At 40.7% G+C, this 27,073-nt stretch overlaps 1 protein-coding gene across 1 annotated transcript; it reads right to left on the bottom strand.

Annotated features, from left to right (window-relative positions):
* Positions 1-1,180: 1,180 nt before the first annotated feature.
* Positions 1,181-23,922, bottom strand: kif16bb (kinesin family member 16Bb; the record flags this gene model as incomplete). Its single annotated transcript, XM_083987893.1, has 20 exons — positions 1,181-1,198; positions 1,357-3,147; positions 3,825-3,915; positions 4,747-4,920; positions 8,313-8,401; positions 10,565-10,647; positions 11,995-12,129; positions 12,232-12,283; positions 12,440-12,559; positions 18,585-18,644; positions 18,733-18,878; positions 18,923-19,093; positions 19,281-19,409; positions 20,065-20,233; positions 20,560-20,702; positions 20,809-20,924; positions 22,438-22,535; positions 23,302-23,418; positions 23,516-23,626; positions 23,914-23,922. The coding sequence occupies 20 exons, from the start codon at positions 23,920-23,922 to the stop codon at positions 1,181-1,183; spliced, it is 3,822 nt and encodes a 1,273-aa protein (XP_083844019.1).
* Positions 23,923-27,073: the final 3,151 nt, after the last annotated feature.

Here is a 27,073-nt window from a genome sequence, read left to right on the forward strand (position 1 = left end):
ACTGGCAGGAGTGAATCCACTGAGCCAATGTGCAGATAGTAACGGTGTAGTGGAGGTTCAGCTTGACCTCAGACACAAAAAGTCCATCTTTGTAGTGAGGAGTTCAGAACTGCGAGTGGAATACAGATTCATGCAGAGACCGAGACAGTAAGAAAGAGGCTTAGAGTGAAAAGGTGCCTATGCAAAAGCTAACATTAGAGACGAGGGTAGAGAGAGAGGAAGCCTGGCAGAGATGATAGGAAGACAAAATATTAGACATTAGAGAAGGCAGTGAAATGCATCAGACTCTGAATTCTTTGTTTTCCCCATCTTAAAAGCTCAACTCTCAGCTCATCTGCATTCTAAGTGGTAAACACAGCTCCCGAACAGCAGTGGATTTACCTTTGTTTTATTTTTACAAAACATACACAGATCAAAATAGATATTTTAAGATAAAATATTTGAAATCAGCAACAACTTGACATACATATGACTTACATTATATACAGCTTAGGTAACCATGACAGTTAGATCATATCTATCTAAAAAAAAAAACCCTACAAAAATATTACAAAACATTTTTTTAGCAGCTGAACACTAAAAGTTCAGCCATTAATTATTTAAAACATTTCACATTAACTGACAAAGTCTTTGACACAAATAATATCAATGGATGTGGGGGGTAGTGGGTAAAGAACAAAAACAAAAGCAACAACAAAGAAATTCAAGTGTTTTCAAGATAAAATATTCAAGTGTTGAAGCCATGCAACATTAAAATGACCAAACTTCTAGAGGAACAAATCAATACACAAACTTCAAAGTCAGTCATAGTTTTCCCTGTCATTTAACAGTAGAGCTTTTTCTTTGAACTGTCTGAGATGCTCTTTTGCCGTTGCTCCCTGTGAGTCAGAGTGTTCAAGCTGGGCTGTTCATTTCTAGCTGTTCAGTTCTTGATCAGACATTTGACAAGTGATTAATCAGGCAGGCAGCCTCAGTGGAGCAACTGAAAGTTAATTTCCACACTTCTGCATGCGGCAATGAATTTGAAGCATGTGCAGGCAGAGTAGCTGCCTCAGTCACGCTTTCAGGGTGACCTCTGCCCCTCATGTTTGCTAGGATTACATCCAGTCTGACAGCTCCATGCTTGTCTTCATCGTGAAGCAGCAGGCAGCGCACATCTGAACGCAGACGAAGAGCTAAGTCATGGAATAGGGGACGACTGGGGACAATGGTGACAGAGTGTGGAGTTGGGTGAAAGACTGCATCCTCCTGCACGAGTCCAAGGTGGGTGTCAGTGAGTAAAAGCTTTGCCAGAGTCTCGGGGCATGTTCTGGGACAGAGGCATACCCCTACACTTGTGTACATTAGGAGCTGTACCTCTCCCAGGTGGACTGTTTCTTGATCCATGTTACAATGCAGAAGGTAGACCAGATCGGCTAGACTCTTCTGGAACTGGCAGTAAACTCTAAACCCAGCATCCAGCAGGAGGTCAGGTACATACGCCTGCCAGTCTAGAGACAGCTTCATCAAATCTTCATGGAGCAGTGGGTGCTGAGAGACCCTGGCGTCCCCAGGGCACATCACACCAAGTATGGCCCAGCACAGTTCTCTAGTAAGCTTCTGGCTGTAGGTGTAGACACCCAGGATGCTCTCCTCTGTAATGCCCATTAAACGCAGACTGTGGCCTGCTAAGCCTATATGCACCTCCTTCAGCTGCAACAACGGGAGTTGATGGAATAAAACCAGGTGCCCAGAGTCAGAGGTCAGTGTGTAGAGGCCAGTCTCGGCCAGGATGAGGAGGGCTGGACGGGGCTCCGGTTGGCTGCATTTAGCCACATTGAGCCAACAGAGAGCTACAATCTTCTGGGAGGTGATCGCTGAGGTGGAGATGATGGAACGTAGAGCATCAATCATGACTAGAAATGGCAGAGTTTGGAGGCTCAAAAGCGAACCGGGAAATTTGATCAAAGTTTGACTTAAGATTTTGACATCCTCTTTGGTTTGCAGAGCCCTTGAGTTCTTCAGCGCCTGATCTTTGTCTTCAGATGCATGGATGAGCTCCACTTCACTGACGTTCTTCACTGACAATTCTGTGATCCGTTTGTCTCCTTGTTTAACATGTATACCAGCAATGTCTTGCGTCAGATCACTCATATTCCTGTTCAAACTGTCTTCTACAATAAGTGGCATGTCAACTAGCATTTTTTCTGCCTTGTTTAGGAACAGGCTTGGTGTTGGGACAGGGATGTGTGTGCTGAAGCCTTGAATTATCCGAGCTGCCTCGTTGGGCTGTAGGTGCTCAGGTATCTCCATCTGGATGTGCTGTATTAGCGGTAGTTCTTTCACTGTGGAAAACATTTGACTATCCTTGATAAGAGAGAAGACAAAACTCCCTTTAACCATGGAGAAGACCTTCACCACCGACACAGCACTGCTTCCACTGACCAGAGACACAACATAACTGGACCAGCGGGCCCCGACAGGCTGGAGTCCCTCTTTCCTGACCTGCTGCAATACTGCGCGAGAGCTCCAGAGAAGACGACCTGCATCCTGGACCATCCAAGAAACTCTGCTGACCCAAGAGCTCAGCCCTTTGTTTTGAACTGTGGCCACTGCAGTATCTGTAACACACCCTCTAGGAAAATCCTCCAAACCTCCGGACTCATCCATTTCTCCACAGCTCAGCCGGCCCTCGAAGGCAGTTTCCTCAGGTGGACAGCAGGGCAGCTTACTACCGAGAGGCTTTTTGTCGGGCTGCGAGTGAGTGCTGGTCTGTGGGAGGACAGACATGGAGCTAGTTCCTCCACTGCTCTGCAGGTGGGACATGCTGCCTAATGAGCTCCCTCCAGAGCCAGGTCTCCCCTTGTAACAGTCAGCCACGACACCTTGGATCTCGTTAGCATTCCCCTCTGGCTTCATGCCACATCCATCACACGGGCCCAGGACACTCGTCTGCTGGAGGCTGGCATCCCCTGACCAGATCTCCTCCTCCTTACAACTTGCAGCTCGAGCCCCAGTCTGAGCTTCTCTCCACGGCCTCTCAGACATGAGTCCTGGCCTTGATTTATGACACACGTCGCTCTCATGGTCAGGGCCGTCCCTGGTGCTTACACCACCCTGGAGTGCGTTTCCATCCAACTCAAAACAAGAGTGAATTCCGGGCTTGGCCTATTTTATATATAAGGAGAAAACAATGAGAAAATTTTAAAAAACGTAACCTTTTTATTCTGAGTAATTTCAGAACCCTGTTTTATGGAATTTACAGCAAAATAATTAAGGGCACTGCTGAGAAGGAACTTAAACAGCCATTTCACCCATTGCCCTTTACAAACATTACTTTATTTATGTATTCAGTAATGCTTGAATACATAAATACATGCAGATGAAAATGGAGTGGAGAACAGCAAAGTAAATGTCTAAACAGAAGTATTTCCACAGTGCTCCCGTTGCAATATGCTTTCACAAAATGAGTGTCATTTCCTTGAAACCCCTACAGGAAAGTGTAATAGGGTTTAAATATGTGCATAATAAATAAACAGAACAAGCCAAGGGAGAAAGTATTTCATGCCTCATAAAAATCTGTATGGGCCTGGATGGAAGGGAGGGGTAGGTACTGACATTTGCTCTGGTTTGCAAAGACAAAAGCGACTAATACTACAGTTGCATTGTGTCTTCATGAAAAAGCAGAGCAAAGTCTCACTGCCTCACTGCTTACTGTAGCTCCAATCTCTAAAAAAACAATTAAAATGTATATTTAATTGTACCCATAGCTTATTGATTAAAGCCTTATTGTTGCTTTATTTAAGAATGATTAAGTGTGGCTGTCGAAAAACCTGAATACATACTGTAGTCATGAGCCTTTCTGATGTGGCAGGAGTGAGACAGCTGCTTGGCACTGTGAACTCCTCTGTGTCTGCAGCCAGCATATTCAGCAGACTGAAAAAAAAAGGACACAGTGAAGACACAAGAATGAAATAACACATTTCACATTCTATCAGAAAACAAAAAATGAGTCTTGATATGAGGAAGCGTGTGCACAATACAGCTGTGGTTATATGCCTATGCATACTGCCAGGCTCTTTGTTTTCAAAGGCAAATTTAATTATTTGCTGCGGTTTGACACTGGAGACTTCAAAACTGTTTGCAGGCAAAATACAAGACTGCAATAACCCCCAACCCCCCTTCACAAAAACCATCCATTAGATTTGAAAAGCAAACAGCCCAAATGGCTGGATGAGATTAGAGCCACTCTACTAGCTGTGAAATTAAATAGAATCTGTGCATGTTGATTTGAGGATTTACATACACTACTGAACACTCTGGAGGGGGGAGCCGAAACCAAATATACAGCTCAGAATGATTTCTGACAGTAAACAGTGGCTTCGGCTGAGCTTTGTGCGTAGCAGCAGGTTGACGAGGGGGAGAAGAGGGTGCACTAAAGCATTAACATCATCAACAAGAGGGACACAGTGCTGGTCCTCGTGACGCTTAAAGGATTTTTGCAGATCCTGAAGATCAGTGCAGAGGATGTCCTGTACTCAGCACTGTTTGCCTGCTGCTCGCATGAGTAAATGGCGAAATACTGATCTGGGATTCCCAAGCCAAGACCCTCACCACGTTTTCTTAATACCATTTTTTTCCTGTGGCACGCAAGCAGAGGTTTACAGTGTTCTTGCTGCAGAGTGACTGTGAGAACAAAACTGGTACACAAACAAAGGACTCATTAACATCACCACAGAGAGCACAGTTCGCCTCCCTCTAACGTACCCATTACCAGTCTCTTCCATCTCTGCCCCCTTCGTCTCTTCGTCTGTTCTCTGTTGATGGGGAGTCCCACTGCTTTCCTTTGGAAGTCTTTTGATGTCTTGGTTACGTCTGTTCAGGCTTTCTTGGACCTGCTGCCATGCCACCTCCTGCTGGTTGAGCTTTTCTTCCATCTTCCTACTCATCACATCACACATGCACATCCACAGATTGTACAGATCTTATGAGATACGCCATAGAAATGATATACGACGTCCTACTTCCTTTCATATACACCCCTTAACACATCCTTCCAAACTTTCAAACCAGTTCCAGTTCATTTTGTGGCTGTTTAAGAAATGTCAAAACTCCCAACCTTCCTAGAATGATGAGCTTTAAGGAAAGTGACAAAAAAAATCCTTCAGAGGTGGATATGTTTGCAAGTACGATCTTTGTAGCTGCACCAAAACTTTTGGCAGGAGGTGTTAAGTAATAGCTAAGCTCTAAAGTGATGTTAAAAAAGGAACTTCTGTCTCCTGAATGAATGTCTTTACACTGGTTAACAGCTTTTTGGTGGTCGTCGGTTAAAAAGTAAATGTAGCGGTTGGCCTTCTGGCCAGAGATGGAACATCAGAGGAGGGACTAAGGTGGCCAGTAAAAGCAGGGTGAGTCAAACACTAACTGACCTGCTCCATTACTGGCAGTTTCAGGCTTGCTGGGTTTTTTTTTTTTTTTTTAACAACAAACAAATCATTGCAATTCTTCATGGTCAAATCATTCAGTGACTCAACTACATTTTTAAAATGTAAGTTCTTCTCTCAGACGCTTGTATTTACAGACTGAGTGTCATAACTGAGGAAAACAACTGCCTCATATTTCAAAGCTTTTTCAAAGGAGAACATTCAGAGAAGGCTTTAGGAAATGTGAACAAATGCTTTACAGTCAAAGGATTGTTTGGAATTCCACATTAATAGAACATAATGTAATAATATTAATGTGATGCTTAGAGCAAGGCCAGGTGAAAATATCTGCATTCATAAATGCACTTGAATCAAAGATCTTGATGAATACAGAAATGTTAAGTGGTCCCAAGCCTTCAACACAGGTCAGCCCTTTTGATACTGCAGTTAGCCTCTTCCTGTCAGAACTCTCAAATGAGAAATGTTTTGATCTGACTGATGTAGCTGATAATGGGCAGGTTGCTTTTGTTGCTGCAGAGCATCCCCTAATGCAACTGAAGGTCAGTTCATTGATATCTTGTGTTGCTCCCAGAGCTGAGCAGATATCCACAGCCAACATTAGAATTCAAATTATTTGCTGCCATTTACTACAGAGAGTTATTTTAAAAATGATTGAGTAAACTTACTGCCGCCCTTGCTGTGAGGGTACTTGCTATGTGAACAACAAGCTGAACAAGGATGGAATACATATCTAAGCAAGAGATGAAAAAGACCTCTCTCCACCGTCTCTCGTAAGTTCTTCAACAGATGATGGTAGACGGTAAGAAGAGAGAAAAAAAAATCAGCTGAACACAGCTAATATTTTATGATGCATGATGCAGGAAAGATTAAGACCCACACCCAATAAACTGCCATCCATATTTGCCTTGTATTCTACACACAGGTCACAAATTAAAAGGAGAAACCTGAATGAATGAGGACAAGAGGCACAAAACAAACATATATGCTTCCACACATGGTGCAAAGTGCATGGCCCACTTGACTAATTGTCAATATTTACTGTTCACAGCTAAAATCAAAATGCATCTTGGGTAATCTTATCACAAGTGGACAGCTTGTACATGTGTGAATGTGGTTTGTGTCCAAGGCTACAATAAAATGGCCACCTACTTCACTGCCATGTCTAATAAGTCCAGCTGCAATTTCATAATGAAATCAAGATATCTGTTTCCTATTCATTGATTTATCTGTGGTAGCCGACCACAATATCATTACTGAATCCAACATAATGATTTTTCTCTCATTCACAAAGAGTCTGAAAATATATTCATTCATAGATATAGTCAGGCTGGTTAAAAACAACCACACATTTTGTCCTTGTAAGTGGGAACGTTCTGTGGGGTCCATAGAGCAGGTGGGAGATATTTGAATACCAGGTGTGAGCTTTGAGCAGTCCATTTGTAATCAGATCACACACATGTTTAAACCAGGTCTGAATAAGACCAGCGCCTGAGAAAGATATTAAATAGGACTGAAAGTAGGAAATTCAAGGTGCACTGAGCAGCTCGTGGTGGACCGTCACCTCACATTCCTCCTTCGGTTTTTCACCTGTCCACTTTCTATACTCTACAGAATAGTTGACAGTTTTGCTGGTGGTTCGTTACCAACGCCCACAGAGGCTCAGTCTCTGTCCACCTCCTCTCTATCTTCCACCCACTCTGCAACACCACTTTCATCTTTTAAGCTGTGTAGTCAACCAATAGAAGCAATGTAGCAATCCTCTATTTTCACAAACACCTGTATTCACCCTTTCACATCCTAACAGCATCAGAGTTGCAGAGGGCTGCAGCTGTCGCAGTGAGACAAATATGAACCATCTCAGCCAAACCAAAGTTTCTTTTTTTTGTTTTTTTTTTATCAATACAGCACTGTGAGGGAAATTACATGTCAGAAAGCTTCACGCGCTCTAAAACATCAGGGTTTTCATTTCTCAAGAGACCATGGGTTTGTCTCAAATTGCTCAATACGACTTCAGGAGGCGGTGAATCACTAGAATGGGACTTGGATTTTGGACACTAATTCAAAGACTTCTGGGACACTGACAGATCAACGACCTGTCACACAGTTCCAAGGCAGTGGCAGGAGGTATAAAGATGTAACATTAGCATAATGTCACTCAGAGTCTGGTAGGGTATAGTGCAAAGAATCTTCTAAATCATTGCAATGGCACAATTTTACAGAGGAATTAAACAATGCAGGTGACAGCTGGAGCAGTCCATACATTTTCAGTGTCACATAGTAGCAAATTTACATGAATAAAATTTTGCCATTACCTATTAATTGCCATCATCTAGCACTTGCCACTGAAGGTCTACTTTAATACAAGCAATTGTGGATTTGAACTTCAACATATTTGTCATGTTTGTAAAATAATGAAATTCAAAGTTCACGCTTTCATGCAGCTTTCACCTGCATTCACTGTGATGTGCATCCTCATTAAAATGCATATTTATAATAAAACACAAGTATACACTACACTGGCCTTCTTCCAATCAGTGTATTGTGGGAATTTTCCAGGGAGCTGAACTTCCCCGTGCACTGTGGTGATTTTGGAAATGAAACACGGTGCAGTTCACTACCCACTGAACTAGAGGCCATTTTGGGACGTGCCCTCAGCTGTAGGAAAAATACCTGCTGTGATTTTCACTGGCTCAGCACGAAGCACTTCTGAATGGCTTTTTGCATGTTCCCACCTCTCCCCACAGAAATGCTGCCATGATTTATGGCTTTGATTTGGTCAACGCGTACAATGAGTGCTGCTCAATAAGCAGGCATATTGTGGAGATTGAGGTGGAGTGGGTTCAGTTTTGCTTGGGTCACGGGGTGCACATGTGTCGGCGCAAGTCTCACCGTGGACTCTGCAGCATCACCATGGACAGATTCTCAGTAGATTTGGACACGTCGGTCAAGGACAAGTTGAAGGGAGACAGTAGCCCACTCTGCAGACGACAGAATGAGATAGCAGCATGAAATGAAACTGTGAGAAACGAGTGGCGATATGCCTATGGAACATTTGCAATTTCACTGTGGTTTAATTACAGTTTATACTGCATGTAATGAGTATTCACTACACTGTTTTTTTATACAACATTAGAGGAAAGATAAAAGGATGTTGACATCAGTTTTGAAGAATTCTGAGTAATCTCGTAGCATGAAACCATTACATATTAAAATGAAAGGGTCATGCATATATGCACGTTGGCTGGAAACAGACCAGCTGTAATGCACAATGTGGTTCCTCATGCAGTTTATCTATGGCAGAGTTCTTTCCACATTGTCACGCTGTACCTAAAAGCAAAAGTATTACACTTTGGTACTGTTGGAATAGACAATTTTTAAATCCACTTTTTACAAAACAGTTACACACTGTACTGTGGGTGTGCTTGCTCATATTCAGACTGAGCGAATGTGGAACTCTTGAGACCATCTCATTTGGAATCGATGTTAAAAATGAATGGCAGAGACTCTTCTCAAAACCGCAGCGGGGCTTGAATGTCTGCACTTTACTTGGCTGTAATAATGTGCAATTTTCAATAATGCAAGGAGCAGAAATCTGTCAAAAACCAGAAGTACAGCTGTGTTTATACAATGGTGTGTGAAGCCATTTCACAACATGAAATGTTATGACTCAGAGGAGTAAATGCTCAAAGTTGTCTTAATTTAAGTTGCAGGCTTTACAGTCTTTTTCTTTCATATGCCAGAATGACAATTTATTTCCCCTGAAAATATATACAAGACCAGGACTTAGGAGTATTAGGAGTATTATTATGATGCAGTAGTCTGGCATTATAAATGCTCATTTTCAAAAGCCAGTTCATTAACAGTTTTAAAAACATCAAGTTTCATCTGAATGTGTGTTGTTTATAAATTCTTTAACAGTAATTTTCACTCTACCTTATAACTTAGTGGGGGCACCCTGGGCAACATCATCTGTATGCATAATGTTTAACATCTCAGGAATAGAAACCTGTAGCTCTCAGTTCACAGACTCTAATTTCTCACATACCATTATGACTTGCTCTATGCATCTTTTCATCTTTTATAACTGTACTTTTCTCATAGGAAATAGGGGGACTTGTGTGTCATACATCCAGCTCCATTCATCTTAGACTACAGCTTCAGTGATTGCAGCTTCTGTGATTTGATGTTAAAGCAATAAAACATGAAAGTCCTGGGAGGTGAATAATTTCATAGCCTCGAGACATTTCATTGTTGAGGCAGCCTCGACTCTGTAGATATGGATTAGACATGACTGGAAAAGGAAATAGGTAAAAAGTACATTTATATTTTCTATTTTATATGTTTGGTATTTTCAACTATATTAACATATTATATGAATATTTATTCATTTCTAAGTGATTTAACTCTTCCCAGCACATTCTTATTCTATTTACCTTTCCATCTATTCTAGTATCATTCACTCAGTCTCATGTAACCCAAACTGTAATAACACTTAAACATGAACATTTTTGGAGAGAAACAAAGACTGTGGGTTATTTAGGGGAAAGGGTGCATTCTCACAATGCCTCTCCAAAAACACATGAAAGTTATGAAAGCCAAGAGGGAGTTGTTGCAATATGGACATAAAGCAGACAGTTTTGAAAGGCGCTGCTGCACCTGGCCTCCTCTCAGAGACCACAGAGTGCTTTTTCTAAGGTTGAAACAGTTCAGCCTTGTGAAGGGATTGTTCACGATGTGCTGGTGTACCACTTTTTGTGAGCCAGTTAATCAGAGGCTCATGCTCAACAGGCAAAAACAACCTGTAGCAGCTGAGAAGCAGGCAGAAGTTCTTATTCTCATCAGAACGGATAACACACCGATCTGATTTGTGGAGCTTTTGGTGTGCTGTGAAAGAGTTCAACATATGCCATGTTTGCTGAAGGACGCAGGCATTACAAGCTGGTGGTTACGTGTGTGTGCTGACCTTGGTTTTGTTTTGACTCTGTTTTTACAGAATTACCTGTCGAAAATGCAATTGAGGGAGCGTCTTCTCTGAAAGATGCTCCTTGCATTTACGGCATTTTTGTGTTAGGCAGCTTCATGAAAACAGAACAGTGTGAGAACACAACCAGGCTCGTCTGTGGTGGTGAAACTGTTGGTACCTGGCGTTTCACTCTTAGCTGGGCAGCTTCAGTTGGGTGGTTAAACCTCAGTATGGTCCCTCTTCCTAGCTGGATGATGGCACCTGGAATAAACCAAAGAGGCAGAGCATGAAAAGAAAGAAAAATCGCAAATCATAAACTGACTTACCAACTTCAACTTTGGTAGAAATGTTACAGAAACCTCTGAATTATTCATCACGCTGTAAAAACGAGTGGCAGAGGCAAAATGTGATGTGTTTTTAAAGTGACAGTAATGGTGCTGAAATTATGCCAGAAAACCTTTGTGGGTGTGGCACAGTACCCATAATGCATAGAGAGGTGAAGAGCAAAATGCTCTGACCATGGGAATCTTGTCACTGTGGGATTTGCAGTGAACTTGGGCAAACTTGACAAACAACACAAAAGTTTTCCAACATTCTGCTCTGCTGAGATGAAGTGAAAGAATTGCTATGAGGAACACAATCCCCAATGTGATTGGCAGTGACCTGGGCCAGAGGGATGATTTACCAGAGAAAATGGTCCAAGGAAACTTCTGAAGACTTGTAAAGCAATAAAACTGAAGTGATATTAGAGTTTATATATCACACTCGTGCTCATATTGCCATATCCACTGATTTTCTCGTGGTTTCTCTCCATTCTCCAGCTCCATTCTCGGCGCAGCAAATACTAATCTTGCTGCTACTAATGACTTCTGACGAGTGACAAAGCACCTGAGAGGGCAGTCTGTGATGGATCCCAGCTGCTTTTGGACTGAAAATTACTATCATTTGTTCAAGAAAATAGCCTCAGATGCAGCCGTTTCTGAGGGGGATATTGGATAAATTGAAATGGTTATGAAAGAGACTAGCGTAGCCCAGCCCTGTACTGCCTGGCTCTGCAGTGCAGTTTTATCTCTGGAAAAGCAAAGCAGCGTGGATGAGGAGGCAGTAAGCAGTGAAAGCTCCCAGCACCGGCAAGCAGGGTCGGCTCAGGGGGGCAGAAGTTTCAGCTCGGCTTGGCTCTGTCCTTTGAAAGGTTAATGATCTGGCCCACTTCAAACCTGTCGGCCCTATCAACTCCATCTGCCAATTAAATGGAGGGCCTGGGGCTTTGTCTGGAGCTTTGTCCAGGGCCTCTCGCCCTTCAAAATGTTTAGTAAGAGAAATGGCATCTGCCCTGTGGAGAGCTGTGTTCACAATCCACTCATGTCCTGAGTGCGCTGCCACTGGGGAGCCAGGGACATAAAGTGGATTTCATTTGCAGATGTGACGCTGTGATCTCATAACTGCATGCAAAATGGATAGAAGTGTTATTGCCTCCCACTAGCGAAATAATTGTGAATCTTAGAGACGTAATTCTTCTTTTATTATTACTGATATGACTCGCTTCCTCCCACCCGTTCATCTGAGAAAATCGCAAGCATGTTATCTTTGCACAGATGCTTAGCTTACCTTGAGTCAGCTGGGAGGGTCCGGTGACCACAGAGCCATTGACTGAACACAGTGCACCGTCCTGCTGAGGGATCAGAGTCACGGTACCAGCACGGTTCTCGATTGCACAGTGTTCACTGAGGAATCCATGATGCTCTACAATGCAATCAAATATGAAATCATACAAAGAAATGCAGTGAATTTCAGTCCGATGGATAACGGAGCAGCTGGGAGTACACTACAGTAACCTTGACTCACCAGTCTCCTGACTGGATGATGCTTTTTCACTCCCAATCAGGGTTCTCCCCTCCTATAGAGGAGATTCAAAGGTCTTAATACAGAACAGAACAAGGTGGTACCGACAATGAGAGCAATTAACCGAAGCAGTGAACCTAGGTTGGTAATGATTTCTAAGAAAATCATAGAGCAGCGTGTGAATTGTGTTAAGTTCAAACGCTGCATTTACCTTCAGGTAATAGAGGATGACGCCTGTGCTGAGTGGATCTTTTTCAATGCCAATCAGATGAGGTAGCAGGCAGTCCAGGACCACCCCACTCCCCTCCGTCCTCAGAGCCACCGTCTCCTCCTATAGGACACAAGAGAACATACACTGTGAGGGTGAGAAAGAAAAAAAAAATTCAATAGCCTGTAGCTTGGATGGCACACAATAAAAAATAAAAATGCTGACAGACATTTAATGGCAACCAGCAGAAAACTGAATTCTTTATGACTGCTCTTCCTTGCCTGAAGGCCACGCAGAATAGCGGCGTTCCAACCATGTGTCACCATGAAGCAGTAGAGTGGCTAACGGCAAGAGAGACACCATAAATCATTCAGATTATCATGGTGAGAGTCAAACTGTACATTGTGTTCAGCGAGCGAAACAGACGCAGTGCCACCACCACCCACCCACACACACAGGTGGGTTGTATACCATGCGCCATTGCCTTTATTGATACATAGCTATCAACACTGTATGTTGCTATTAAAATACTCCCGAGCTTGTAAAGTATGCCAACTTCAACAGCAACAAACTTGAGCTAGTTCGATGTCATTTAGAACGTGTCTGAAGGAGGAGTATCGAGCCGAAGGTCAAACAAAAGTGAATTCCTATGCTGTAGACAACACACACATCAAGTGGAAAGAACGCAGAGGTTTAAACTAAATATATACAGGGCGGTTTTTTCCCGCATAAATAGTGAGTTCAGTGAAAAACTGTGATAAGGTGAGTCATTGTTAATTCAATTTTCATGGAAGCATTTTTACTATGATGCATACATTCCAAATCTCAGCATTCAGGCTGTCTATTTCATTATAAGTCAATTGATTAACACTACAATGTAATGACACATTATATTTAGATCACAACTCAAAAATAAGAAAAAAAAAACAAAAAAACATTCTGCTTGTCCAGCAATCTCCACTAAATATGTATTTAATGGTGTTGAAGCTCCTCTCCACAGAAATGCGATAAGAGGTAGAGAAATTGATTTAATCCTTGAAAGCCATTTCTAAAGCGCAGGTTGGCTACACTTAAACCTCTGATCTGCTCCATACACCGCTTCACTGCCTCCAACAATTGTTGCTCAGGAATGTCAAAGCAAGAGTCACACCACCTTACATCATACGTGTCTGTCAAGTGGCAATCATTCACAACTTTGTATAAAATGTAATTTTAGTTTTATTTCTTTCCCCAACTTAAGTAAAAGAAAGTCAAACATGAATAAAGACCAGACAAACTGCAGACAGAATGAGTTTGTTGTGCAGTTAATTTGCCAATTATGCAGCAAGAAATGAAACACTTAGACTTGGATGACCCGCTAGGTTCAAAAGACACTGTGAATTAAGCCATGCGGCCAAACTTAACTCTGTTTAAGGCCAGTAACCTTTTCCTCCCGAGGCAATGGCTGCGGTTCAATAACCCAGAGCCTACCCAAGTATGAGTGGTCCTATCAGAAGTATTCTTCCTGTTAAGCTGGTGGACTAATGCTTCACATTGCCATGGATTATCTTAAGTAGCTCCCCAAGAGGCAGAGCAGAAAATCTCACATATGGAGGATTCAGAACCAACACGGTGCATAAACTAGTTCCCCTCACTTTCAACCTCCTCCTGCTCCCCTTCCTATAGATTGGGACTGTGAAGTGAGAGATGTGTCCACCACCGGCACCGTCTCACTCATTGTGGGATGGGAGAAATCCTTTTTCTAATGAAGAAGGAGAGGTATCGACCCCAGCCCCTGTACTTAATTAAAAGGGATTTTTCACAGACTTCATTAGAGGTGAGGAGCAGCCTGGCAGATTAATGCACTGTGTCACTTTCCTCAGACACCAGGAACAGATGAGATCCTCTTATTTTCTCTCCACATTCACACACATACTAGAGAGAGTTGCTGCTTACCACACCCAATCGGTATCTGTGTGTGTGCATGTGTGCGCGTACGCTATGAGGACAAAATAAAGTTTGCCTTCAGATTGAGGCAGCTGGTGAACATACTGTAATTAACTGTGGCCTAGACCAGCAGCCAGGCTCGGGCAGCATTTAGGCTTCCATTAAAAGCCATCATCTGTGGTTGGCCAGAATTTTTAATGGATTTTTCTCAGCACTTTGACGGTTCAGGTTCCCGACTTGGTTTCAAAACACTGCATTACTGGGCCAACCTGTGACGCTTTCCTGACTGCCCATCAGCCTTGTCAAGCAGATCAACCTGCTAACCGAATGGACACATGGGTACTGAACCCAGCACAAGAGAAAAGGCTCTGCATATGACTCACTCCTTAAGTTAAACGGTTAATTTCCTTAAAAGCTGTATTTATATCCCAGATTGTTGCTCTCTATAAAAAGTATAAAAGAACAATGTGTAAAGGACAAAGGCAATTACATGGTCAGTTTTCAAAATGGCATGACACCTTTCATTTGAAATGACTGGTTACGTGCCAGTAAGTGAACTCACAAAAAAGAACTGGCATCTTATTAAGGATTTAATAAGATATTTTCACATGAGCCCACCTCTTTTGTTACTTATGTAATGTTAAAAGCTGCTTCTCATCCAGAAAGTTGTTATTTGGTTGTGATATGAACATCTTACATAATTGGCTTGATATGCACTCCAGCAAATCAGCACCAGGGTGCAACTTGTAGTTGAAAACTAGAGAGGGATTCAACCAGATAAAAGCACTTGTGGAACACTTCTGTTTCATTTCCCATTGCAACTGATGTCAACTAATGGTTGCCTTGATGCGCAGGTGGGCTATGTATGCTTTACACAGTTATCTCTTTTTTTTGTTTAAGAGTGTGAAATCAAGTGGTAACAGACCCCTCTAATGCTGTTTTTTTTATTATAGTCCCTGCAAAAATATTTTTGTCTGACCCCTATCCCAAATTCCCCTAACATAGTGTATGTGTTCAGCCCATATGTTTTTCAAACAGCCACATAAAAACTGTTTTTATAATTTAAATTAAAAAGAAAGTTTGTGTATTTTGGAGCCAAGATTTACATTCTGGCATGTGAAAAATCAAAGGCAAGAATGTGTGTTGGTCATGAAAGGTTATAATGACTAACTATGATGTAAAACTGCTGACAGTATGAGGTAAATTGACATTAAACAGAACAAGGCTCAGAGCATTCAGAGCTTAAATTGTGCCTTTGTGCTGATTGTAGCATGTTGGGGAAATACAAAGACTACTAGGATCAAAGAAACACCGCGGTTCATTTTATCTTAGTGAAATGGAGGTTCCTCCCACCACGCTGTGTTACATGGGGACCTGTGAGGATGGCTGGGGGAGCTGAATGCAACTTCACTTGTGAAATAAAACTACTCACAAATCTGTGTGTGCGTGTTTGTGTGTAACTGTGTATATTACTTCGTTTTTATCATATTATATAAATACACACACATATATACACGCGCGCGCACACACACACACTACCCTGCAGTAGAACAACATTTCACTTTACTCTCTTCCTGCCTTTTTTGTTCTCTCAATCTGTTGCCGTCTCTGTCTGGTAAGAGGCTGCTCTGGAATCCATCTTATATTAATTACTTTCTCTTCCCCACATGCCCTGTAACCAATCTGGGAAGCTGACGATGAATAACTTTGCATTCTAAATCTGCTTTGAATACAGAATTCAAAATTCTGTTTACACCGCTCTTGGTCAGCTCGTCTCTCGTTCTTCTTCTCTCCTTACAGCCCGAGCAGACATTTCCATCTAAGCTCTCGGCAACAGAATCAAATGAATTAAACACAAAATATACGAGATTTGAAGCATTGGAGAGGACTCCTCTCAATTTAAAATAAACAAAAACAAAAAACAAACAACACGTGATAGAGATGTAGAACATGCAGTGTGTGTAACAAACATTTAAACATGAATGTTAGACTTATATCAGGCCCAAATCCTTTTAAACAAAACACTGCGCAGGCCATTTGTTATGAAACTACTACTACTACTACTACTACTACTACTACTACTACTACTACTATTATGTCCAGTAGGCCTGTGTGCGCAGAATTTTGAAATGGCCAGCTACAAACTGAGACTGGATGTGCCTCTCTGTGCTAAACAAGACACCACCTCTAAAGCCGGTGCAGGATTCCATGCAGGAATCCCACTTATCATTTTTCACCCAGGGAGAATGCAAATTCACAGGAAGACAAATGCCAAATCCATAAAGTCATTCATCAAACACTTCAGCTCCGGCAAGACCAGCGTGCTAGCTGGTCACCAGTACAGTGGCCTTTTTAGCCTAGATGTCACATTGAATCATGCATCATAACAGGTGCATTTACATGGAAGGGCACAGGTCTAAATAAGGCAGATTTGTCAGCTCAGACAGCACAGCAGAGATGGACGATGTTGCCTCTGAGCATAAAGTCATCAGCGCCTGGACATGCAAACAGATTTACAATATAGTAACTCTAATTAATATGCCGGACAGTCAGAGACGAAAGTGCCATATGTCAATAATCAAGACCTCTTAATTAGGAGCAGTGACAGCTGGTAATGAGTTCCAATACACTGTCATGAATAAAAGGGCCGTCAAGCCACTAAATGTCACCTGCTAACCACCACACAGACTAGAATGTTAATTACAGCGAGCACATATAACCACTGTGTTCATATATAGCGTATTCAAAATTCTCAGACGTTGTCCTCTTGAATTTATAGCTTCACAAAAGCGATCTGACATCTATCTCTGGTAATCTAGTACAAGGTCACAATGCAGATCTATTAAGAGACATCTTTCAAAGGCCACAACAACACAACAGCTTAAACGCATGCAAAAGCTGATGCAGAAAATGTACTGCTAGCATGTATAATGGATACAAAAAGTCAACTCCATACTCCTCATGACTGGCACGCTTCACAGTTCAATGCATAATGCAACAGGCTACTTGGCTGAACACGATGAGTCCCAAACAGATGACATTTGGTGTTATTTGGGAGGTTGGGCACAAATTCAACAGAGAAAAAGTGTTCAGTGTAAACTCTGTGCTTGGCAAACCGTGGCATTTTTCTGTTACAGCTTGGGGTCTTGTAGGGATGTTGCCACCCTGTCCCAGCCTCAGAGAAACCATATTGGGTTGAAGGAGGAGGCATATCTGTTCCATTTCTCTCTGTCACACTCCCCAAATACTGCCACACAATAACTTCTGTCATTACAAGAGCTCTGCTTTTGGATGCCATTTAAATCTGAATAGATGGAAAATTAAATTTAAATGCCAGGTCGTCTCTACTACTCATTACCATTTCCAGTCCATGAATCAGGCGGCGGCTGTTCATAAGACTTGCAGTGACACCAGCTGGTAGGATGTCTACACTGCAGGCAGCAGCAGCTTGTATGCCAAAACTCCTGCTGGGAGCTGGCCGTTTTGTTGATTGTTAGTGTTAAAATTAATGAAGCCTCAACAGTCTGTGTACTCATTTGCCTTCTATTTTACTTGTCCTTCTGTACCAAGTTTCAAATTGCATAATTTTTCATTATTAGATGAATACAACTTTAGACAATGGACTCATAAAAAACACAGATTTCTTATTATTAAATTAAAAAAGGTGGCACTGAAAACAAGATAAGTGACAAAAAAATATAGGGATAAAGTCACCTGACAAACTTTTTCTTTGCAGAGAAACAACACAGTTCCACAGAACGTAACTACTGTATAACTAAGTTCAAACACTTCTCCTCAGTTATCCTCTAGCTCATGTCTAAAAATCAAACACAGTACCAGGCCTTTGTGAGCCAAACCAATCAATGTTAAATTGGCTTTAGGATATTTTGCACAACAGCTCAGTTGGGCTTTTCATCAATGTATTGCAAGAATAGTTTGTTTTAACAAACTGGTAGATGAAACTCTTATTGCTTCTGGCTAAAGTACTTTGGAGGTTGCTGAACAACATTACAAGATCAAGCACATGCAGGACAGCCAGTGGGCTTAGTTATACATAAAAGAGAGAAACAAAAAGCAAGAAATTACATTTATCAAAACAATAAAAAATAAGCCATAGTTTCGTGAAGTTTAATTGATCTTTCAGTGTGTAGCGTTGTATTTTGTGTGTAGGGCAGTGCGCGGTTTTACTAAGTTTAAAAATGGTTTGAAATATTTGTTTTACCTGCAGAATACTCTGAGTCTCACTCCATTTGCTGGTCCACTTCTTGGTCAGTGCGAGCACCTGAGGGGAATAGCAGGAGCAACAGGTGTATTATTTACAAAGAAGAACATCAAAACACCCGTTCCCTGTTTGACAGTGGATGACTCACCTTTTCCTCATTGTGATGCAACTCCTCCTCTACATTCACAGAGGAAGGCAGCTCCCCACGGGAGACCTGGAGTAGTAGTGAGAAGACAGCCCAACCTACAATGTAACCTTTAACTAAAAGACTGTCAACATATATATTGTCGTCTCCTTGATGGCCAATATTGCAAACTTGAACATATGCAGGACCTGACTGGCTTCTTCTAGCAGACTTCGGAGCCTGGTAACTTCTGCCTGCAGTTCTCTGATAACCTTCACACTGCCATCTTCATTCACTGTGGGTGAGTTCAGTATGTTCGTAGCTCGGCTGGCGTAGCGCAAAGTGCTTAGGGTCTCTCCGTAGTTCACATCAGCAGGAGAAACAGCTGCCATGACAGATTACCAGGAAGAAATACATGCAGGTTGACGACAAGTGGTGAAACATTACATGAAAAACAAAAGAGGATTATGTGCTTAGCATCATCTTCTGTTTTTAAAACATTCAAGAAGGCAACGAGGAAGCAGCAACAGCCATTTTCTAGAAACAGTCTTGACTATGTTTACAGTACGTACTTGCTATCATGGTTGTTACGGAGTTTCCACCCAGGCTGTCTTTTAGTAGCCATGTCAGCACAGAGTCTCTGTAAGGAATGAACAACTGCTTCTTCTTGTTTGTTGACTGTCCTCCTACACCAAGGTCAGCTGGTGGGGTCACACAAAGTTTTATTCTATTTTATTTTTTCGAAACACACACACACAGGAAATTTGGCCTCTGCATTTAACCCGTCCATGAACAGTGAACACAGACAGCAGCAGTGGGCAACCACATACCCAGAGATTAGATGGTGGGGAGTTAGGCCTTACTCAAGGTAGCATCAGTGGGTGTTGAATAATGGAAAAAAAAAACTTTAATTCACTCCCCCAGATCACAGTAGTTCAGTGATTGAAACCAACAAACTATGCCTGAGGGAAACTAAAGAAAACAATATGAAATGTTTCATCCTAAAGCTCTGCAGATCCATTTTGCGAGAGCAGGGGTCACTAACTAATATTAATAATTAATTAATTAATAATTTCATATAATCCTACATGAAATTCAATAGTCTGTTTAATTTCAGCCATTAAACACTCTGAAATAGAACCAAACATCAAATGACAAAATCTTTGATAATGATTTGAAAATTAAATTGGCAGCTGAAAACAGACAAACTGGTTATTTTTTAAAACAGATACCAAAATGAACAGAATCGCAGCCTCCACGTAGAACGTAATCACATTTCTATTATTGAGCCTGAAAACTCATTACTAGATAAAGACGTGTTGTCATTTCGTGTCAGTATCTGTAGCTGTCATTTACCCAAAGCTGAGATCACGCTGCCCAGGGTGACCAGGGATTTGTTGATGTTGGCACCTTCCTTCAGCCTCGTGCCCGTGGTGCGTGTGGCATCAGCTCTCTCACTGCCTGCCAGGTCTACCAGGTGGATCTTACTCAGCGTCTCACGAGGCAACTCTCCATCAAACCACGCCTGTGGCATGAAAAAAATAAAAACATTACTGAGAAATCCTTGTTTGGTTTAAAAGAGGCAGCATCACAGAGGATACTTAGGCAGTATTATGACAAAAAGTGCTACTTAAGATGGAAAAAATTAAAAAACCTTTGAAGATGAAAATACATGCTCAAATTTATCAGTACACAAAATGGATACAGAGGACTAATTAAAGCTCTTGAGAAATGGCTTTTACCAACACCAAAACAAGTTTCAGACATACAGTAAAAAAATATATCAATGCCAACTCAGACTGACAACATGTGACATAGATGCATGGAGAAAATGTGCTCACTGCAGCTCACCTGTGTGAACCTGATGGTTAAGATGGCGTGGGAGCGGCTGCTTAAGTTATTCATGCCCGTGCTGGCTGTGGTGCGGTTGGCATTGCCGAGAAGGATCAGATCCTCCATGTCACTGTGCTTATGTATCAGGTGCTTGGACAGATCTACACATATGATGCAGTGTTTTTTAGTTAGGTTTTCATTTATGGCACAACATTTCACATAAACTCGGCTGAGATTGGTTTGAGATGGAGAATAAAAGTAGCTTACTCTCAACATAGGGCCCGTCTCTGGGGTGCTCTCTCACTTTCAAGCATCCGCCATCTGTGGGAGTAGTTCTCTTCTTCAGGAGGTCCTGCACACGTTCGTTATAGATCTCTAAATAGCTGGTGCCAGGACAGAAACACAAAATGCAAAATCTGATCCAAGATTGCACCAAGGCTACAAAGGCACAAATTAACGGAGGGTTTTAGGGTTGATATGTGCCTGGCAAAGCACCAAGACGAGAACAAAACAAGTTGCTATTCACTGTTCACTGTGAAGAGAGACACACTGCAGATTTACAGCCAAATTATTGTGCTCACATTGTTCTGCCTGCAGTGACAGAGAATCAACAAACGTATGTAAAGGCGGTTTTGGCAGAAACCTTCAATCATACGGTGGTGTGTGTCTGTGTGAAAAGCAAAAGGACTACTTTTTTGAGAGGCTTACTCAAAAGTGATGCAAGGCATGGAGCAATTAGGCTTCATGAGAGTGTGACAGTAATTTAAATGGCAGGGACCATATTCTGCGGATGAAGCCAGGCAGGCTTTTTTTCTGGCTCGGTGTTGAGAACTCAAACAGGTTACAATATCAGATAGTTTCTAAGTGACTAGAGGCATAACTGCCATTGTTATAATAACAGAACAGGGAGGATTATTAAGCCAGTTACATGGCTCCATCTATCATAATCTTATTACAAAATACAAAATGTATGATGATGTTCTACAATGCTGAGATGAAATGGCTTTCAAGGAAGCTATCCATTCAACCAGCACAAACTAAAATCCTCATTCTTTCTTCCTGCAGGCAGTGAAAGCAAGGACCGAAAAACCTGACAATGTGAAATGAACTGTAAGGTTTTACACAGAAACTATTTAATACCAGGGATTTTACTTGCTCACATCCTACCTGAATGTTCTTGTCCGTTTCCATTCAAATTGGTTAAAATTATAATATGATCATGTACCTCCACCCTAGAAATTGGAGGTTGTGAACGTCTGATAAAGGAAATCCCTCTATGAGCCCATGCATCAACCATGTCCTGTCTACTACACCAAAATCCTGTGATTTCAATGTTGTTGGTGGTAAAAAAAAGTGTTTCCTGTAACACTGATGATAATAATTTAATTCTACTGATGACAACAGATACATTTTATTTGAACAAGCAATGAATATGTCACAGACAGTGTATCCCAGTACAAATGTGTCACTTACTCATTTCACGATATTCAGTTTACCTATAGCAAGGCCTAGCCGAGCCTGTCAAATAAAAACCCAATTTTGGCATTGAATTGAACCCAAATAATGTTCCAGCAGCAGAGATTAGACCAAATGGCTGATTAATGGTCTCACAGTAGCTTGACAGGCTGAAAATCCTCAATTTTATCTCCAAATATAATCATTTAAGAACAGAGCTGAGACATGAAATGGATATTGATGTGACTAGATACCATTTTGGACTTCAATTACTTTTTGATTATAGTTATACAGCCTTCATTTTGTCTTTTTCTGGTTTTACAAAACTGAATTATAGTTCGGTCAATAGAACACGAGACAAAGAACAAAACTAACAACTACAAAACTAACAGTCTTGTCTAACTTTAAGATGAGAAGTATGTATGTAGGCTGGTTGCTTACCTGACCTCTGTACGGAATGACACAGTATCACTTTTACTTCTTTGAGATATCTCTGAGAACAAGCCTTCACATATCCGTGGGATTAAACCTTTATCCTCCTACAACAAAGAGAAAATGTTGGATTGAGAACTCTTACAGATACAATACTCATACACAGTGCACTGTTAAATGACAATTTCATCTTCCGCTCATTATGTTCTCTTAATTTGAGTGTCTATGCTATGCTGTGACCACAGTTCAGCACATGCAAAGACTGCTGAACAACATAAATAACAGCTCATCTGATATAGAGTTACTGAAGCATAAAAGCAATTCCACTCTGAGCTGCATGCCCTCTTGTTTTAATTACAAAGTAACAGATAGTAAGCATTAAGAGGCATATATAATTATCTGGGATGTTGACAGAAGCTCTGCTGATGACCTTGCACAAGTCTCCTGGTAGACAAGCAGAAACCTCACTGGTAATGTGAAATTTCCAGTGCTGTGCAAGGTGAGGGGGAAAAAAAGCTTTGGGTTGCTGCCCTCATCACATTTTTTGATTAGTTGGGGGAAACATGGAGATAAATGAAGAGAATGGGAGGAACCTCTGATGAGACTACCATCAGTCAGTTTCTAATGTTGGCTGAAACCGGCGATACGTGCACACTGGGTTAGTATCCTGCAATCTAAGCTTGACACTGAGGGGAATATTTTAACATCCATGACATCGTGATAATTCCTTCTGACAGAAGGCCACATTTACAGGCCGTGCTTTGCTTTTCAAATTCAAAGTAACGTTGTATATAGCATGGCTACCCAAGAGGGTAAATTAAAAGTTATGCTTCAACTGTACAATGTTGAGAGAGCTGACAAGGCCATACTTACGGCATGGCCCATCATGGTGTGGGACTTCCCTGAGCCTGTTTGGCCATAGGCAAACATACAGGCATTGAAACCATCAAATGCAGCTTTTAGTACATCAGACCCCAAGTCCTGGAAAATCTAAATAAGCAGAAGGAGTTAGAGAAGTTATCAGGCAAGAAACATTTAAAAACACCTAAGAGTCTAGGTTTAAACCATAAACAAATAGGGGCCATACCCTCTCCTGGGATGCAAATATGGGGCTTCCTTCGTCAGTTGAATCATATGAGAAGTCAAAAGAAAAGGTCTTCACCTCTCTCTTCTGCTCGTCCCCTCGAACAGGTGAAGGCTGACATTTCAACATAAAAGAGGGGGGGAAAACTATCTTTTAATAAAAACTTCATGAACTGCCGTGCAGTGCATTTTTATTTGCTGATAAAATAGGCCTACCTTGTGAATAGATGTACTGCTGCCGTTCACATGAATTATCACCTTCGAGGACAACTGCTTTTCTCTGCGGGATCATGAACGTCAAGATTGCGTGTTTCTTTTTTTTGAAGGCTTGGACAAAATAAAAGCAGTAGCACCATATACCCACCTTTTATTCAGAGGACGAACACGGACCGCTACTCTCACTGAAGCCATAGTTAATCAAAATCACACAGTGCACATCTAACAGCTAGCTCCCCCGGCCTGAGTCTTCTTTGAAAAAGCAGTGCGCGTGAAGGCGTCTGCGCGAGCATCAATGCAAAGTATTTCACACCTAATTACCACACCTGGGGACTGCAGTGAAGTTAGTTTGAAGTTGGATATTTGACAGACATTCGCTCACTCACTCGCTTCTCAATATATTAAAAATCCATATAAAATATTAGATGGGTTCAAATGCAATAAAAACAGGTGTGTCTCATAGAGGAGGCTTAGCTCTACCATCCTGTGTCGATTTTGAGCCAACAGGTCACATGACCTAGGAGTTATTGAGCTATAATGCATCATATTTACAGTATAAAATACATTAAAAATTCATATAAAATATTTAATGTGTTTAAATGCAATAAAAACAGGTGTGTGTCATAGAGGAGGCTTAGCCCTACCATCCTGTGTTGATTTTGAGCCAACAGGTTACATGACCTGAGAGTTATTGAGCTCTAATGCTCATATTTACAGTATAAAATACATTAAAAATTCATATAAAATATTAAATGTGTTTAAATACAATAAAAACAGGTGTGTCTCATAGAGGAGGCTTAGCTCTACCATCCTGTGTTGATTCTGAGTCAACAGGTCACATGACCTAGGAGTTATTGAGCTATAATGCTCATATTTACTGTATAAAATATATAAAATATTCATATAAAATATTAAATGTGTTTAAATACAATAAAAACAGGTGTGTCTCATAGAGGAGGCTTAGCCCTACCATCCTGTGTTGATTTTGAGCCAACAGGTCACATGACCTAGGAGTTATTGAGCTATAATGCTCATATTTACAGTATAAAATACATTAAAAATTCATATAAAATATTAAATGTGTTTAAATACAATAAAAACAGGTGTGTGTCATAGAGGAGGCTTAGCTCTACCATCCTGTGTTAATTTTGAGCCAACAGGTCACATGACCTGGGAGTTATTGAGCTATTAATGCTCATATTTACTGTATAAAATATATAAAATATTCATAAAAAATATTAAATGTGTTTAAATGCAATAAAAACAGGTGTGTGTCATATGGGAGGCTTAGCTCTACCACCCTGTGCTGATTTTGAGCCAACAGGTCACATGACCTGAGAGTTATTGAGCTCTAATGCTCATATTTACAGTATAAAATACATTAAAAATTCATATAAAATATTAAATGTGTTTAAATACAATAAAAACAGGTGTGTCTCATAGAGGAGGCTTAGCTCTACCATCCTGTGTTGATTCTGAGTCAACAGGTCACATGACCTGGGAGTTATTGAGCTATAATGCTCATATTTACTGTATAAAATAAATCAAAAATCCATATAAAATATTACATTTGTTTAAATGCAATAAAAACAGGTGTGTGTCATAGAGGAGGCTTAGCCCTACCATCCTGTGTTGATTTTGAGCCAACAGGTCACATGACCTAGGAGTTATTGAGCTATAATGCTCATATTTACAGTATAAAATAAATCAAAAATCCATATAAAATATTACATTCGTTTAAATGCAAAAAAAACAGGTGAGTCTCATAGAGGAGGCTTAGCCCTACCATCCTGTGTTGATTTTGAGCCAACAGGTCACATGACCTGGGAGTTATTGAGCTATTAATGCTCATATTTACAGTATAAAATATATAAAATATTCATATAAAATAGTAAATGTGTTTAAATGCAATAAAAACAGGTGTGTGTCATAGAGGAGGCTTAGCTCTACCACCCTGTGCTGATTTTGAGCCAACAGGTCACATGACTTGGGAGTTATTGAGCTATTAATGCTCATATTTACTGTATAAAATATATAAAATATTCATATAAAATAGTAAATGTGTTTAAATGCAATAAAAAAAGATGTGTGTCATAGAGGAGGCTCACATCTGCCATTCTGTGTTGATTTTGAGCCAACAGGTCACATAAATTTTTTATATATTTTATACAGTAGGCTAAATATGAGCATTAGAGCTCAATAACTCCCAGGTCATGTGACCTGTTGGCTCAAAATCAACACAGAACAGAAGATCTAAGTCTCCTCTATGACACACACCCGTTTTTATTGCATTTAAACACATTTACTATTTTATATGAATTTTTAATATATTTTATACAGTAGGCTAAATATGAGCATTAGAGCTCAATAACTCTCAGGTCATGTGACCTGTTGGCTCAAAATCAGCACAGGGTGGTAGAGCTAAGCCTCCTTTATGACACACACCTGTTTTTATTGCATTTAAACGAATGTAATATTTTATATGGATTTTTTATTTATTTTATACTGTAAATATGAGCATTAGAGCTCAATAACTCCCAGGTCATGGGACCTGTTGGCTCAAAATCAACACAGGATGGTAGAGCTAAGCCTCCTCTATGAGACACACCTGTTTTTATTGTATTTAAACACATTTAATATTTTATATGAATTTTTAATGTATTTTATACTGTAAATATGAGCATTAGAGCTCAATAACTCTCAGGTCATGTAACCTGTTAGCTCAAAATCAACACAGGATGGTAGGGCTAAGCCTCCTCTATGAGACACACCTTTTTTTATTGAACACATTTAATATTTTATATGAATTTTTAATGTATTTTATACTGTAAATATGAGCATTAGAGCTCAATAACTCTCAGGTCATGTGACCTGTTGGCTCAAAATCAGCACAGGGTGGTAGAGCTAAGCCTCCTCTATGACACACACCTGTTTTTATTGCATTTAAACACATTTACTATTTTTTATGAATATTTTATATATTTTATACAGTAAATATGAGCATTAATAGCTCAATAACTCCCAGGTCATGTGACGTGTTGGCTCAAAATCAACACAGGATGGTAGAGCTAAGCCTCCTCTATGACACACACCTGTTTTTATTGTATTTAAACACATTTAATATTTTATATGAATTTTTAATGTATTTTATACTGTAAATATGAGCATTATAGCTCAATAACTCCTAGGTCATGTGACCTGTTGACTCAAAATCAACACAGGATGGTAGGGCTAAGCCTCCTCTATGAGACACACCTGTTTTTATTGTATTTAAACACATTTAATATTTTATATGAATATTTTATATATTTTATACAGTAAATATGAGCATTAATAGCTCAATAAC

The sequence above is a fragment of the Trachurus trachurus genome (genome assembly GCF_905171665.1).
Source record: "Trachurus trachurus genome assembly, chromosome: 15".
Lineage (NCBI taxonomy): Eukaryota > Metazoa > Chordata > Actinopteri > Carangiformes > Carangidae > Trachurus > Trachurus trachurus.